The 13,039-nt window shown below is 42.8% G+C and overlaps 1 protein-coding gene across 1 annotated transcript; it reads right to left on the bottom strand.

Annotated features, from left to right (window-relative positions):
- Nucleotides 1–2,919: 2,919 nt before the first annotated feature.
- Nucleotides 2,920–12,146, bottom strand: fbxl9 (F-box and leucine rich repeat protein). The gene is made up of 10 exons (XM_063197174.1): nt 11,656–12,146; nt 11,079–11,180; nt 10,485–10,619; nt 10,013–10,192; nt 8,243–8,719; nt 7,684–7,878; nt 5,666–5,884; nt 4,885–5,097; nt 3,819–4,036; nt 2,920–3,112 (listed from the first exon to the last, which is right to left on the bottom strand). The coding sequence occupies exons 1-10, from the start codon at nt 11,683–11,685 to the stop codon at nt 2,944–2,946; spliced, it is 1,938 nt and encodes a 645-aa protein (XP_063053244.1). The 5' UTR covers nt 11,686–12,146; the 3' UTR covers nt 2,920–2,943.
- Between the last annotated feature and the right edge of the window lie 893 nt (nt 12,147–13,039).

The raw sequence follows: 13,039 nt of genomic DNA, 5'->3' as shown, positions 1-13,039 counted from the left end.
AGTCAACTCATCACTGTGAAAACACAAATCTTGAGCACCAAGCTCAAATGCCCCCTAGAGGTGTCACATTGTAAAGACACCCTTGTCTCCCTTTCTGTTGGAAGGTGCCTTGTTGCATTTCAAAAAGCAGTTATCCAAGCAGAAACTCAACTCACTGACAATGAGAAATGATCGATCTATCACTAGAGAATCTGTAACCAATGAGAAGGGTCAGTGGCTGAAGTTGTCATAGTGGTACTGCCAGAGATTCTTTAAGTATCTCTCTACTCTCTCTGGTACTGCAGTTAGTTGGTGATTGTGGGCAAGTGAAAACTGAATTGGTTTCAAAGGCGCTGCCGAAAACATTTTTGTCGTTATAATATTTTCCTTCAGAATACTAATATTACATTCAAAACTAGTTATAAAAAGAACCCAATTGAGCCTTAATCATTTTTTCCTGCCTCTAGATGATAATACAATGAGTCAGCAAGTTGTATTTATGAGGCCAAATCCATATACGAGCGCAGAATGCTAGCCAGTAGGCCTACAGGTCAAAATCATCTGCCCTTGTGAGAAACTGAACACCCAAATAACTTCACAATACCTCCTCTTATAGAATACCAACCATAGTTTGTCACAGGAAATTGGAGGTTGATTTCAGGCAGGAAATGAGTAATATATTTTTGTATTTAGCCTAATGGACTCCCATTCAGCTTTCCAAGTCATCACTTGCCCGCGGTCGCCATCTAGGTAGACGGCACATTTTTGATGGTACAATAGGAGCCAATGGGAGTGTCCCTTCTCATATACATGTTACACCTTCTCTGGTATCGGTCACTGTTCACCATTTGACACTAATGTACTGACCAGAGCTGGGTATCCTGGCTCTGGTCATTAGAGAGCCAAGCAATATAAGCATTAAGGATGGATTATTGAAAACAAAACTGGTCATTCATGTAGATGAACTACTACCGAGACCAAAGAGGTTAACGTAGTTTAGTTGACTTGTATGCAACTGGATATCTTTGAGCTTGACCGACATTTCACTCCTGAACTGCTAATGAGGATCTTTATCAACCAAAAACTGATGAGGCTCATTCTCGTATAGTTGAGTAACAAAATAGTCTTTCACGCCCCAAGAAGAAATCCAGTTGCTTTCCAACTCCTTGGAAAAGATGACCTTGGATGAATGATGAATCTTCAGGCATACTAAGTAAACAGATCTTATTTACCCGCACAACGTACCACTAATACATGGCAGGACACACAATCTCTAATCAAAGTGAGAATTGTTTTCCTCTGTGCAATGTTGTTCCTTATTGCCAAAACTAACCGGTGACATTTGCAATGCTAGAACCTTTAACTATCTATTGTTTAAAATCAACAGAATGGCTCTACATGTTCTTTTCCCATGACATGACCTGCAGTAGTGCTCTTCTTTTCCTGTCCTGTTTCTGCATGATGTGCCAAGGAAGGATTTTTGGCAATATATAAATGTCAGAAGATTTTTGGAAATGTCAAACCTTCACCTTCAATGATTGTCAGATTTTGTATTTATTTTGTTGACTTACTGTAATTCACATTCTGTTTACTTACTGTAATTGTACTGTACTGTCACAGTTTGCATATTTTTAAATATTAAATCCAGTAGTAGGGAATGGATCGCACTCAATTTTTCTTCTTTCTTGTGGTTTTATTTTATTTTAACTTTGCAGGGACTGACATGACAGACGTTTCGGCTGCACAGAGCCTTCTTCAGTGTCACTGAAGAAGGCTCTGTGCAGCCGAAACGTCTGTCATGTCAGTCCCTGCAAAGTTAAAATAAAATAAAACCACAAGAAAGAAGAAAAATTGAGTGCGATCCATTCCCTACTACTAGATTACTTCAGAGACGCACCAACAAGACGGAAGAGCGCGGTGTGTGAAAGATAACCTTGTAAATATTAAATCCACCAATGATTTACCTACTTGATAAGAAAATCAAATCCTAAATCCACCCTGTGGAAAAGACAATATAGATAGACGAACACAGTGTAATCACTTCAGGTTGTGCAAAATGTGTATGTAAGGGCGAATGGCTCCTAAAATATATTGGGATGGGGGGTGCAGTTTGCCAACAGTTACCTTGGCTGGGTAGTATGCTAACTGTGAACATTGGTAAACCTCACCAAGTGACTAATCTGTTTTCTAAATAATACCCCCCAGTTCGGTTTGGTCATGGTACAGTTTTGGGCGTTGTGAACAAAGCAAGAACGGGAGGCAATGCCCATTGTTTGCACACTGATTTTAATCATTGATCATTGTTATTTATTTTGATTTGTTAACACAAGCACATCTTGACTTAAAAAGAGCCGTTTCATTTCACAATAAAGTGCAACATTTGTGGAAATATATTTCACTTCATTTCACTTTTTGTGTTTAAAAAAATGTATCAGTGGTCCACTTTAAATATTTGCTGGATTGTAGGAGTTTTTTTTAAATATACTGTACAACTTAACTTTTATGTTTAAAGTGCATTACCGCATTAGACTGAAATAATAATACAGCATACTGGGTACATCTGCTCTACATCATCTGCAGTTTAGCAGGTAACGTTTTTAAAAATTGGTTATGGGGAGAAATGCGTTAACAATGCATTTTAAATTGAAATGGCCATCTACAGTACAAAATAGAAGTTGTGCTTGCAATGTATTCACACACTGATAAAAATCTAAATCTATAACGGATGGAAAAAACATGATTTCTGAAAGAAGCGAGAACGTAAAATGTGGCATCTTCACGAGTGTTCCCACAATTCCAGCAGCATTTTTCAAGCATACAGTAGTGCAAAAGATGAGCAAATGACTAGCTCTTTATGATGTTTACATATCTGTGAAGATATACATTAATTTGTGTTTCTCTCTCCCTTTTTAAAATCCTCTTTCATACCAGAAGAGCTCCTCTATTGCAGTATATTTATTAACATTAAAGAGTTATGGTCAAGTCTGCACCACCCACAAAGCGACACTGGACATTCTCCAAGTAGGGCAGCTGAGACTGTAGAAAGTCCACTTTGGTTATGGTGATGTCTTTACACATTGAAATGTCCAACGTCTTCAGTCTTTTACAGTGCTTTGCCAATATGGACAGAGACCTGAAACACACAAACACAACACTGCATATTAGCAACCCAACATAATGTCTCCTGCAAAGACCAGAGGAAAGGTTTTCTAATGCATGGAAGTCCATTAAATTAAAAGATGCATCTATCAACATGTGTACAGTTGTCAATTCTGGTTGCAATTCTGTAACCTACACTTCAAAATGTGGGACCTGAACTCAAACCTCCCATATATTGTTGCAATTTACAAAACTTTAAAGTATAACAGGAAAAAAAAAACTCATCATAGTTGCTCTTTGGAGTATGTTTACAAAATAAAAAGAATGCCTTGCAGCACCAAATCGTTGTGCTGAAGATGGGCTGAAATGCATTTTTTCCCCCAATATTCATCTCCATTGCACCACACCTGTCTGTGATTGAATCACAACAGGCATACTACTGTGTTAGTTGAGGTTAAAGGAGCACATCAAAAAGCACACGTTTCAGCCTATTACCAACATCATCTCTCACGCTCATTACAGGCAGTCATGGCCTACTGGTTAGGGAGGTGGACTTAAGATTAGAGGTTTGCAAGTACACATCCATTCTTAGCTGAAGTGCCCTTGACCAGGGTACCTAACCCAACCAATACTCTGTAATTAACTGTAAGTCGCTTTGGATAAAAGCATCAGCTAAATGTAATGTAATGTAATGTCTTCCTTGTCTGCATCTACGGTAGCACCGTACACTGTGGTCTTACCGGTCTGTGACGGCATCACAGCAGGCCAGCTGCAGGTGCTGGAGCCTCTGGAGCAGGGGAGCTGCCTTGGCCATGCCCTGGTCACTGATCTGGGGACAGTGGTTGAGGGCCAGGCTGGTCAGGCTGCGACAGTGAAACGCCACCGACGCCAGGCTGTCATCGCTGATCTCAGGCAGCATGGACAGAGACAGCCGCTGCAGGTCTGGAAAACGCAACACCTGGACAGACAATGGAAATCATTTCACTTGAGCGACCACATGTAGCAATAAAGACTCTGTCAAGAGTCACGCCTCCTCATCCCACACCAGTGAGAGACCCCCAATGCAAAGGGCAGCACAGAGTAGAGTAGCATTTATTAATCTAGAGGGAAGGCCCTGCCGTGGCCTAACAGTAGGGCCCTCGGTCACTACGCCGGCAACCCTGGTTTGATTCCGGCCCAGGTCATTTGCCGATCTTTCCCCGTCTCTCTCTCCCCACTCATTTCCTGTTTCTCCTCCACTTTCCTGTCAGAAATAAAGGGATAAAACCCCTAAAAAAATATATATTTAAAAAACTCCAGAGGGAAATTAAGGTGTCTAGTAGCATACATACAAAAATACAGAAAAATACAGACATTACACACATCATTACACATACCATACAGCACACGCTTACATACATTCAGTCAAAGTCAGAACCAACACACGCGCACACACACACAGCTGAAAGTAAAAGCTCAAAGATCCTTTCACAGCTTCTAAGTGTTAATAAACGCAGGAGTATTCAATATTCACACTTCAAAAAGAAAGAAGTTTACCAGAACTTCACTCTGAATAAAAGAGCAAAAAGTCAAACAAGAGTGCGGGAAACTTTTATTCTTTAAAGATTTTTTGGGGGGCTTTTGTGCTTCACTTGTGATAGGACAGTGACAGAGGGACAGGAAACAAGTGGAGAGAGAGAGACATGGAAGGACTGGCAAACGACCCAAGCCGGAATCGAATGAACCCGGGTCACCGGTGTAGTAAATTAGTCCACGGTAGAGCCAACTTCTTATATAATCAGTATAAAATGTTTTGTGCTCGACTACCTGTGTGATGCTGCAGTCGGTGATCTTGGAGCAGGCGGAGAGGTCGAGCTCCTGGAGGCCGCGGATGGCCAGCAGCGAGGCCCCCATCTGCTCCCGGAACGCCCCCAGGTCCTCATCCGTCACCAGCCGCGGCTTCTCCTGGAAGGGCAGGCTGGGGGGCCGGAAGAAGCCCATGTTGCCAAATGTGCGCGTGAAGCTCGGCCCTTTGTCCTCCTGGAAGATGTGAAGGTGGGGATATATACGTTTACACCTATGGAGGGAATTCACTGTACAGTTGACGAGAAAATGTGGACATAAATCTATGGCTTCTGTGGATGATGATTAATTAACCACAGAACTTTTAACTCGAGTCAAATATGTAGCCCTATTGCTAATGGCACGTACAGTATACAGTATTAATGACAAAATTCTGCATTAACAGACGTCCATGCTGGATTTTCATTTAAAAAGGATATTGATGTAGTTTAATTCTGTGCTCATTCTTGCACCCCTCATCCTCTCAGCGCCGGGTTCACACTCCTTAAAGCTATATCGATGGCATTCATATTTTAACCTTATATTAACAGATTGCATCATGGATTTTCACTGCAAACATGTTTCAGTGGCCCAAATCACATAATATGCCGTGACTCTAACTTCAAAAAGAATGCCGGTATTCTACAACATAATTCCGTAAGCACCGCCAGTAGTCAATGTGTTAACAGATTGCATAATGGATTGTCACTGCAAATGGGGGTGTACTATATTCAGTATAATAGAGTTCGTTTTCCTTCCCTCTCACCTTCTCTGTGCTAGGCTCACACTCCTTGGTGGGCTCCACCATTCCCAGCAGGCCCCAGTCTGTGATCTCCTTGCACCAGCCCAGACGCAGCACCAGCAGCCCCGGCACGTATGTGGCAATGGCACGCACGCTCAGATCCGTGAGGTAGACACAGGAGGTGAGGTCCAGCACTCGTAAGCTCACGCCCAGCAGCTGGCTCAGTGAGAAAATGGACACGTCCTGCAGAGACACCAGGGGGGAGTTATCAGAGAGCTGTATGAAGTAAAAGTACTCTTGAATATCATGTACTGGTTTTGAAATAACACCAGTAAGAGTGCTTCTACTTCATAGTACACTTCTGTACAGAGTTGCATTTCATTATGATAAAAGCATCATCATTATTCGGGATTATGGTAGGGCATTATTACTAAGGCATTGTAGCTAATAAAAGATTAGCTTGTAATGTTAAATGATACTACTGTACATTGACCTAACTCTAACACCAAACCCAATCCAGGACGAGTATTCTCTAATCACCCAGCAAAACAAAACAAAAATCACATACCACTCTTTATGTAGTATGTAGTATTTGGTATGTTGTTTTTCATAAAATTATCTGCTAATGTAATGGACGGCAACTAGCAGAGTTCAGCGGTAGAGCATTAGTACACCTCCCTCCTGAAGCCTCATACAGTACAGGTGCGATGGCCACTGAGCTATGGGCCTATACCTTTAACTCAGTGGTTTAGCAACTGAGCTCCCATGCCAGAGGGTGGCGGCCGGAGATTGAGAGGTGGCGAGTTCGAGCCCTGGGTGATGGACTGTGGAGTATGACCTTGGTTACACTAAATGTAATGCGAGTAGATAGGGTGACTGGGCCGACTGGTACCCTGGTGTAGGTGCAGCTTTGTATATTGCAGTCTTGTCCTCGGTTTGGATAAAAGCATCTGTTTAATGAAATGTAATGTAATGCAATGCAATGCAAGGCAATGTAACGTAATCAGGGCTCCAAATTAACACCAGCCAACCGGCCAAATGCTGGGGAAATTTCAGTTTGGCTGGTAGAAAAGATCAACTTACAAGCCACTTTGACCCATTAGTGAGTGTTTGTTTGTCTAGTAAAATTAACATCTACTAGCCATGTTGGCTGGTGGTGAAAAAAGTGAATTTTAGAGCCCCGAACGTAATGAAATGTAATGTAAGTATGAGATGGTTACTGGGTCAACTGGTACCCTGATGTAGGTGCAGCTTTGTTTATTGCTGTCTTGTTCTCAGTTTGGATAAAAGCATCTGTTTAATGAAATGTAAAGTAATGCAATGCAATGCAATGTAACATTAACACCAGCTAACCGTCCAAATGCTGGTGAAATTTCAGTTTGGCTGGTAGAAAAGACCAACTTTGACCCATTAGTGACTGTGTGTTAGTGACTACTGTTAAATTAACATCTACTAGCCATTTTGGCTGGTGGTGAAAAAAGTTCATTTACAGCCCTGAACGTAATGTCATGTACGGTAAGTAGGAAATGGCTACTGGGTGGACTGGTACCCTGATGTAGGTGCAGCTTTGTATATTGCGGTCTTGTTCTTGGTTTGGATAAAAGCATCTGTTAAATGAAATGTAACGTAACGTAATGTAACGCAGTGTTTCTCAACCTTTTTTAGGCAAGGCACCCTTTCAGTTCATGAAAAATTTCAAGGCACCCCAAACCAAGCCATAACATGGCATCGCATCCAATACCACACAAGCTTAGAAAAGTAACACATTTGGAGACGTCACACGACCTACGTTCAAAGTTGCAGCTGACTGGGGCGACCTATATCTACTTTATTGTGCGATGGCAGATAAAAGATTCCACTGACTAGCATTAACTTATCAATTTAGACAAAAATGTATTAAATGACATAATTCATTTATCAGCCACGTTTCCGGGGCACCCCTGAGGGGGGCCCGCGGCACCCCAGGGTGCCCCGGCACCCCTGTTGAGAAACACTGATGTAACGTAACGTAAATAGGAGATGTCTACTGGGTGGACTGGTACCCTGATGTAGGTGCAGCTCCTGAGGCTGAGGGTCTCCAGCTGAGCGCGTGGCGGAGGAGAGGAGAGGCCCTTGATCATCTCGGTGCCGCTGACGTGCAGACACTCAGAGAGGTCCAGCCTCCGAAGGCTAGGCAGCTTCACCAGCTCCGCCAAGCCCTTGTCCGTCACGCGCCAGTCCCGCGACAGAGACAGCACCTGCCAAGGAAAGGAAATGCTTATGTTTTCTATGAGGATTTGATGTGAAATTCATAAAAAAAAATTGTGCAAAAATAAAGTAAAATTATTTTTTTAAAAACGGAGCAGATAGCGTTTAAATAAATAAATAAATAAATAGGAAAACTTTTTTAAAAAGCAATCAGAGTGCAGACCTCATCCAAGGCCACTCAGATTATCACCAAAAAAATGAAAAATCAGCTGGTGCACATCAAAGTACTGTAAATACTAACTTTGTTACATTGTAACAACATGGAGAACAATGATGTAATCTCCAAAAAAAACCCTGTTGAATGAATGTACAAATGCATAAATCAATTGATCAATAAAAATATAAAAGTACTACCTGTAGCTCCCTCAGGCTGCAGGTGACCGCCTGTACGGCCCTGCAGGTCAGCTCAGTGCAGGAGCTCAGGTCCAGGGTGCGGATGCCCGGCTGGTGCCGACACAGCACTTCCACGGCGTGGTCCGACAGCTCTTTGCAGCCGCGCAGGCACAGCTCCTCCAGGGCCAGGCCCGGCACCTGGGCCACGGTGCGCAGGGACTCCGGCGTGATGCTGGTCCGGCTCAGGTCCAGGGCCCGCACCGTGCTGGCCTGGTCCTGGAGGAGTTTGCGGAGGTTTCGCAGCGAGAGCAGGGCCGAGGAGTCAGGGCCCACGGGGCAGCCTCGGTAGGGGTCGAACTCGAAGGCGATGTGGCAACCGGACAGGGCCAGCCGCCGGAGCTTTGGAGTGCAGCCGGTCAGACGGTTGAAGGTGAGGTCAGACAGGTACCTGAGGTCGGAGAGGTTTAACTCTTCCAGACCCTCCAAGGCCTTTCGTACCTGAAAAAAAAAGATTTTTAAAGAAATTTCAATACATTTTTTATTTGCGGAAGACTGAGGACGTAAATATGTGAACCATGTACTAATCGTGTAAACAACAGGCTTCTGTTGAATTAAAAGCCATTGTGATCTTGACCTTTAATTTTCACCGTACATGTTCTATATTTTAAATGCAATTAAATAAGTCATCAGATTTCATGCATCCCATCCATATAATTGACTTTGACATAACCAGTGACATAACCAGTGAGCAACCTGAATTCATTAGTTTACAATCGAGTGCCAGATATTCAAAATGACTAGGGGCCGTATGTACTAATGCCTCTTTTCCACTACCATTTTTCTGGTAGGCCTACAGCTCAACACAGCGTGACTCAGGCCGCCACTTTTTGCTTTACGATTGAGCTGTGTGGTGCCTATTTCAAAATCAAAAAGTGGGGGCCGAGTTGCGCTGTGTCGAGCTGTAGGCCTACCAGAAAAAAGGCAGTGGAAAAGAGGCATAAGACTTCCATAGATTTCCTACTGAATCTTATCGTTTGTGAAAATCAGAGAAGATGCATATTATGCACCTACAATTTTGAATGTATCATTCAATGCATATGCAGATTTGCATGCTGATTCACATGGTACATCCAATTTCACATGAAATTTAGTATACATGCACTTTTTATGTTAAGTCAGTACATCTGAACATTTGCGTGAAAATTTACTTACGTAGCTTTTTTTATGCGTAAGCAAGCTTTATACATGAGGCCCCTGATCTTACCCATCCCATTCAACCTGATGATTGCCTGGTTGAATGATAATTTGGTTGAAATGGACAGGTAAAACTAGGTAATTTGGAATGTGTGGCACTGGATTGTAGCGATTCCAGGTTGCCCATCGCTGGACGTAATATACATAAGTTAACAACCAAGGATCTAGGGAGTATTCTAGAACATGGTTAAGTGATAAACCTGACTAAGTAAAGGGGTAAACCTCATAATACATAGCCTGCAGTAATCAGTGAGGACTCCAGGCTCTTCCATTAGATGATTTACCAAATGGTTAACCTACCTAACCTGATTTACTACTGAGCCAGGTTCTTGGAATACGGCCTGCTACCACTACCTGTTTGCAGGGCTCTAAATCAAGCTGCCAACTGGCCAAATGCTGATGAAAATTCAGTTTGTCTGGTAGAAAAGAAAACTCACTAGCCACTTACACCATTCTGAGTATGTGTGCCACTAGTGACATAAAAACATATACAAGCCCTTTCAGCTGGTGATCAAAAAAGTTAATTTAGAGCCCTACCTGTTTGCGATGCTCCTCTCGAGACAGGAAGGCCCCGGACATGAAGAGGCTGTCCAGGCCGCGCAGGTCCAGCTTGCGCAGGCCGGTGAGGTGGGGCAGGAGCTCCAGGAGGGAGCACTCGGTGATGCTGCTGCCGGGCAGGGAAAGACTCTCCAGCCGCGGACCCATGTGCATGCCCACCTGTGGCGAACAAATTCCATGTCTCTCATGGCGACGTTTTGGGACACGCTTCATTACAATGTTCGTTTGTGATGGTTTAACTCGGTTTTCACTGTCTTAATGTGTTTCAAGTTTAAGCATACACGTTCTATATGGAGAGGATAATCATCACACTACTAAGGGGTTGGGAGATGGACGGCATTAGGCGCCTTAGCTATAGATCCCTCTAAAATCCCTACATCCCTGCATCTAAGTTAGTGCTTTCGATCTCAAAGGGAATGTGTGTGAATAGTGACAATGAAAAGCATTCTACCTCCATCAGGATGGCCCGGGACAGGCTGGAGCCGTCCAGGTGGCTGATGATCAGGCCACAGCGGGACCGGCGGCCCAGACCCTGGATCACCTCCAGGGAGGATGTGCAGGCCGGGAGCCGGAAGGTGGCGTTTTTCTGGAAGTAAGGATGAGGACAAGGTATAAATAATAGTGGGAAATTTGGTGTTTTGTGAAAACAGAGAAGAGAGCTAGGGTTGATGTTGAAATGTAAAAATAAATATCAGAAATTTGAGCATCAGTAGGCTTAAAGAATGCATTAATTAATAAATTAAAAGGTAGATGCTTGAAGATCTTCGCTTAGTCAGGCCAGGTGCTGGACAACATACAATCAAAGAAAACAAATACAGCTTTTTGTGCACAAATTGGTAAAGCTCCCAAACAATCTTGCCATCAAGACAATTCTACACCAGATGAAGATTGGTTCCATATGTTACGTTTGCAGTTTCTTACAAATGTATTATTGTATATGCATGGACATTCTGTTGTCTTCGCTGGTCTTGGCAACTCACAAGCTCACATAATCACCTACTGTACATGATGTGTAGACATGGCGAATGAACGTCCTATGGAGTACCTGAAAATGGTAGTCTTGGCTTGCTTCATACCAGCTTCTGCAAACCAACGAAGCCTCTTTTCTGTCAGACACGTGAAGGAAGCTGAAGATGTAGGTGATAACCTGAGGAATAGAGTGCAAACATGTCTAATGGTGCTGAAATGGATCATTGCACATCCTAATGCCTGAGGGACAACAGTTGCAGAATGAAAGTTAAGTGTTTAATTTTACACTGGCAGTTCTAGTATCAAGTTAGGTTGACAACGTTAAGTGTTTCAAGATCATAGGGTAACAATTTGAGTGACAGATTTGATCAAAAGAACAATTGAGGAAGAGGTCACAGAAGTTCAACCCTATGTTTCTGCACATGCACCACTCCCAGTTAGTGACCTACAGTTGTTTACATTTGCCAGGATAGATTTGCTGTCAGGGCTACCGCACTACTACCTACATACATGGACAATAACTCCCACATTCATTGAACTATATACACTCAGAGTACACTGATGCTAAACTGTTCCAGTGAATAATTAATCAGGAATATAATAAGCAATATTACTAAAGGCAGCCAATGTTAGCTATAGCATAGGGGCCTCACCTCAACAGGTAAGTCTGGTGCTTCCTCCATGCTCTTTCACGGTTGTGTCTCTCAAATATACAGAAGTGGCGAGATGGTTTTGCCGGAGTAATTACTTAAAATCAAACAGCCGTCCACAGAAAACTGAACATACTATTTGGAGCCTGCGGTTAATCGTTAGCGAACTAGAGTTTCTATCCACCTGCACCGTTACCTAGCCACATCCAACCCCGCCGTATCGTTTTGCCAGGAAACCCCAGCTTCATTTTACATCAGATTCTGTTACTTCTGTCATTTGCTGAGACAAATAACCATCACAGCATAGCATAGAATATGCACTACCAAGCATTTCAAGAAAATTTAACTGACACTTGCTAGCAGTTAAGCTGAGATATCTGACCCATGGATGTACTCGGATCGGATCCTCGGATCTGTGTTGACAAAGGTCACTTGACTGTCACGTGAACTTCGCAGTGGTACATGGGATATGTCGTTTTATCCCACAGGCTGGCTGCTGACACGGATGGAAAAATGTAAAACTGTAGGCCTAAATGACAAAACGCAAAGTGTAGTAGCCTACAGTCATACTGCAGTATAAAATAATACAAAATACAGCACACTTTGAAGCATTGTAAAGTAGCCGTGGTGTTCTTTGAAGTTCATGTAGGCTATCTTAAAGGTGCACTGTATAATATTTTTAGTATTTCATTTCCGGAATTCATGCTGTCCATTCACAAATGTTACCTTTCATTATGACTGGGAAAATTGCATTTTACATTGGCCTACATGAAAACAAAAGGGGGATCTTCTCCATGCTCCACCATTTTGAATTTCCAGAAATTATTGGTTTATTATTTAGGCCTATTAATATTCATGAAAAGATAAAACTTGGTAATAGGCGGCACAGTTTCAATGAACAACATAGTTGCAACACCAATTCTGGCCACAATTGTAAACAGTGCACCTTTAATAATTAGAAAGTGAAAGTGAAAGCCCACCTGGGAAACTCCAACTCCCACTGTCATTGTGACACAGGAGCCCTATCTCACGCCTTTTGTAAAGTCTTCACGAAAAAAAATAGATTAATTTTCGTGGTGCATTCACGTTATTGCCCATTTTTCGTGGTAGGGCAACGAAACGTTGCCTATTCACTTGAATTGCCCCACTGCTGCTATGGTTATCCAAGCGTCTGCAGGGGTGGGGAGGGGGTGCTGACAGAACACTGCTGATACACTCGGGACTCACTAATTCGACGCCCTTTCGGTACTTACGCCTTATAACCTAAACCTAAACCTAACCCTAACCTTAACCCTACTTAACCCTAAACCTAACCCTAACCCTAACCTTAACCCTAACCTTGACCCTAAACCTAACCCTAAATTGCTTGTTTGAAATGTTTGTTTAC

Source organism: Engraulis encrasicolus, chromosome 4 (assembly GCF_034702125.1).
Source record: "Engraulis encrasicolus isolate BLACKSEA-1 chromosome 4, IST_EnEncr_1.0, whole genome shotgun sequence".
In the NCBI taxonomy this organism is placed as follows: Eukaryota; Metazoa; Chordata; class Actinopteri; order Clupeiformes; family Engraulidae; genus Engraulis; species Engraulis encrasicolus.
The sequence above is the reverse complement of the archived record's forward strand: the minus strand, read 5'-3'. Positions and strand labels throughout refer to the sequence as shown.

Bases quoted from the DNA above. Each gene is read 5' to 3' on its own strand.
- fbxl9 (XM_063197174.1), bottom strand. From the start codon at position 11,685: ATGGAGGAAGCACCAGACTTACCTGTTGAG. The intron at 10,620-11,078 runs GTACTCCATAGG...CCTTACTTCCAG, and splicing joins GCCAAGACTACCATTTTCAG to AAAAACGCCACCTTCCGGCT. The intron at 10,193-10,484 runs GTAGAATGCTTT...TGTTCGCCACAG, and splicing joins CCCGGGCCATCCTGATGGAG to GTGGGCATGCACATGGGTCC.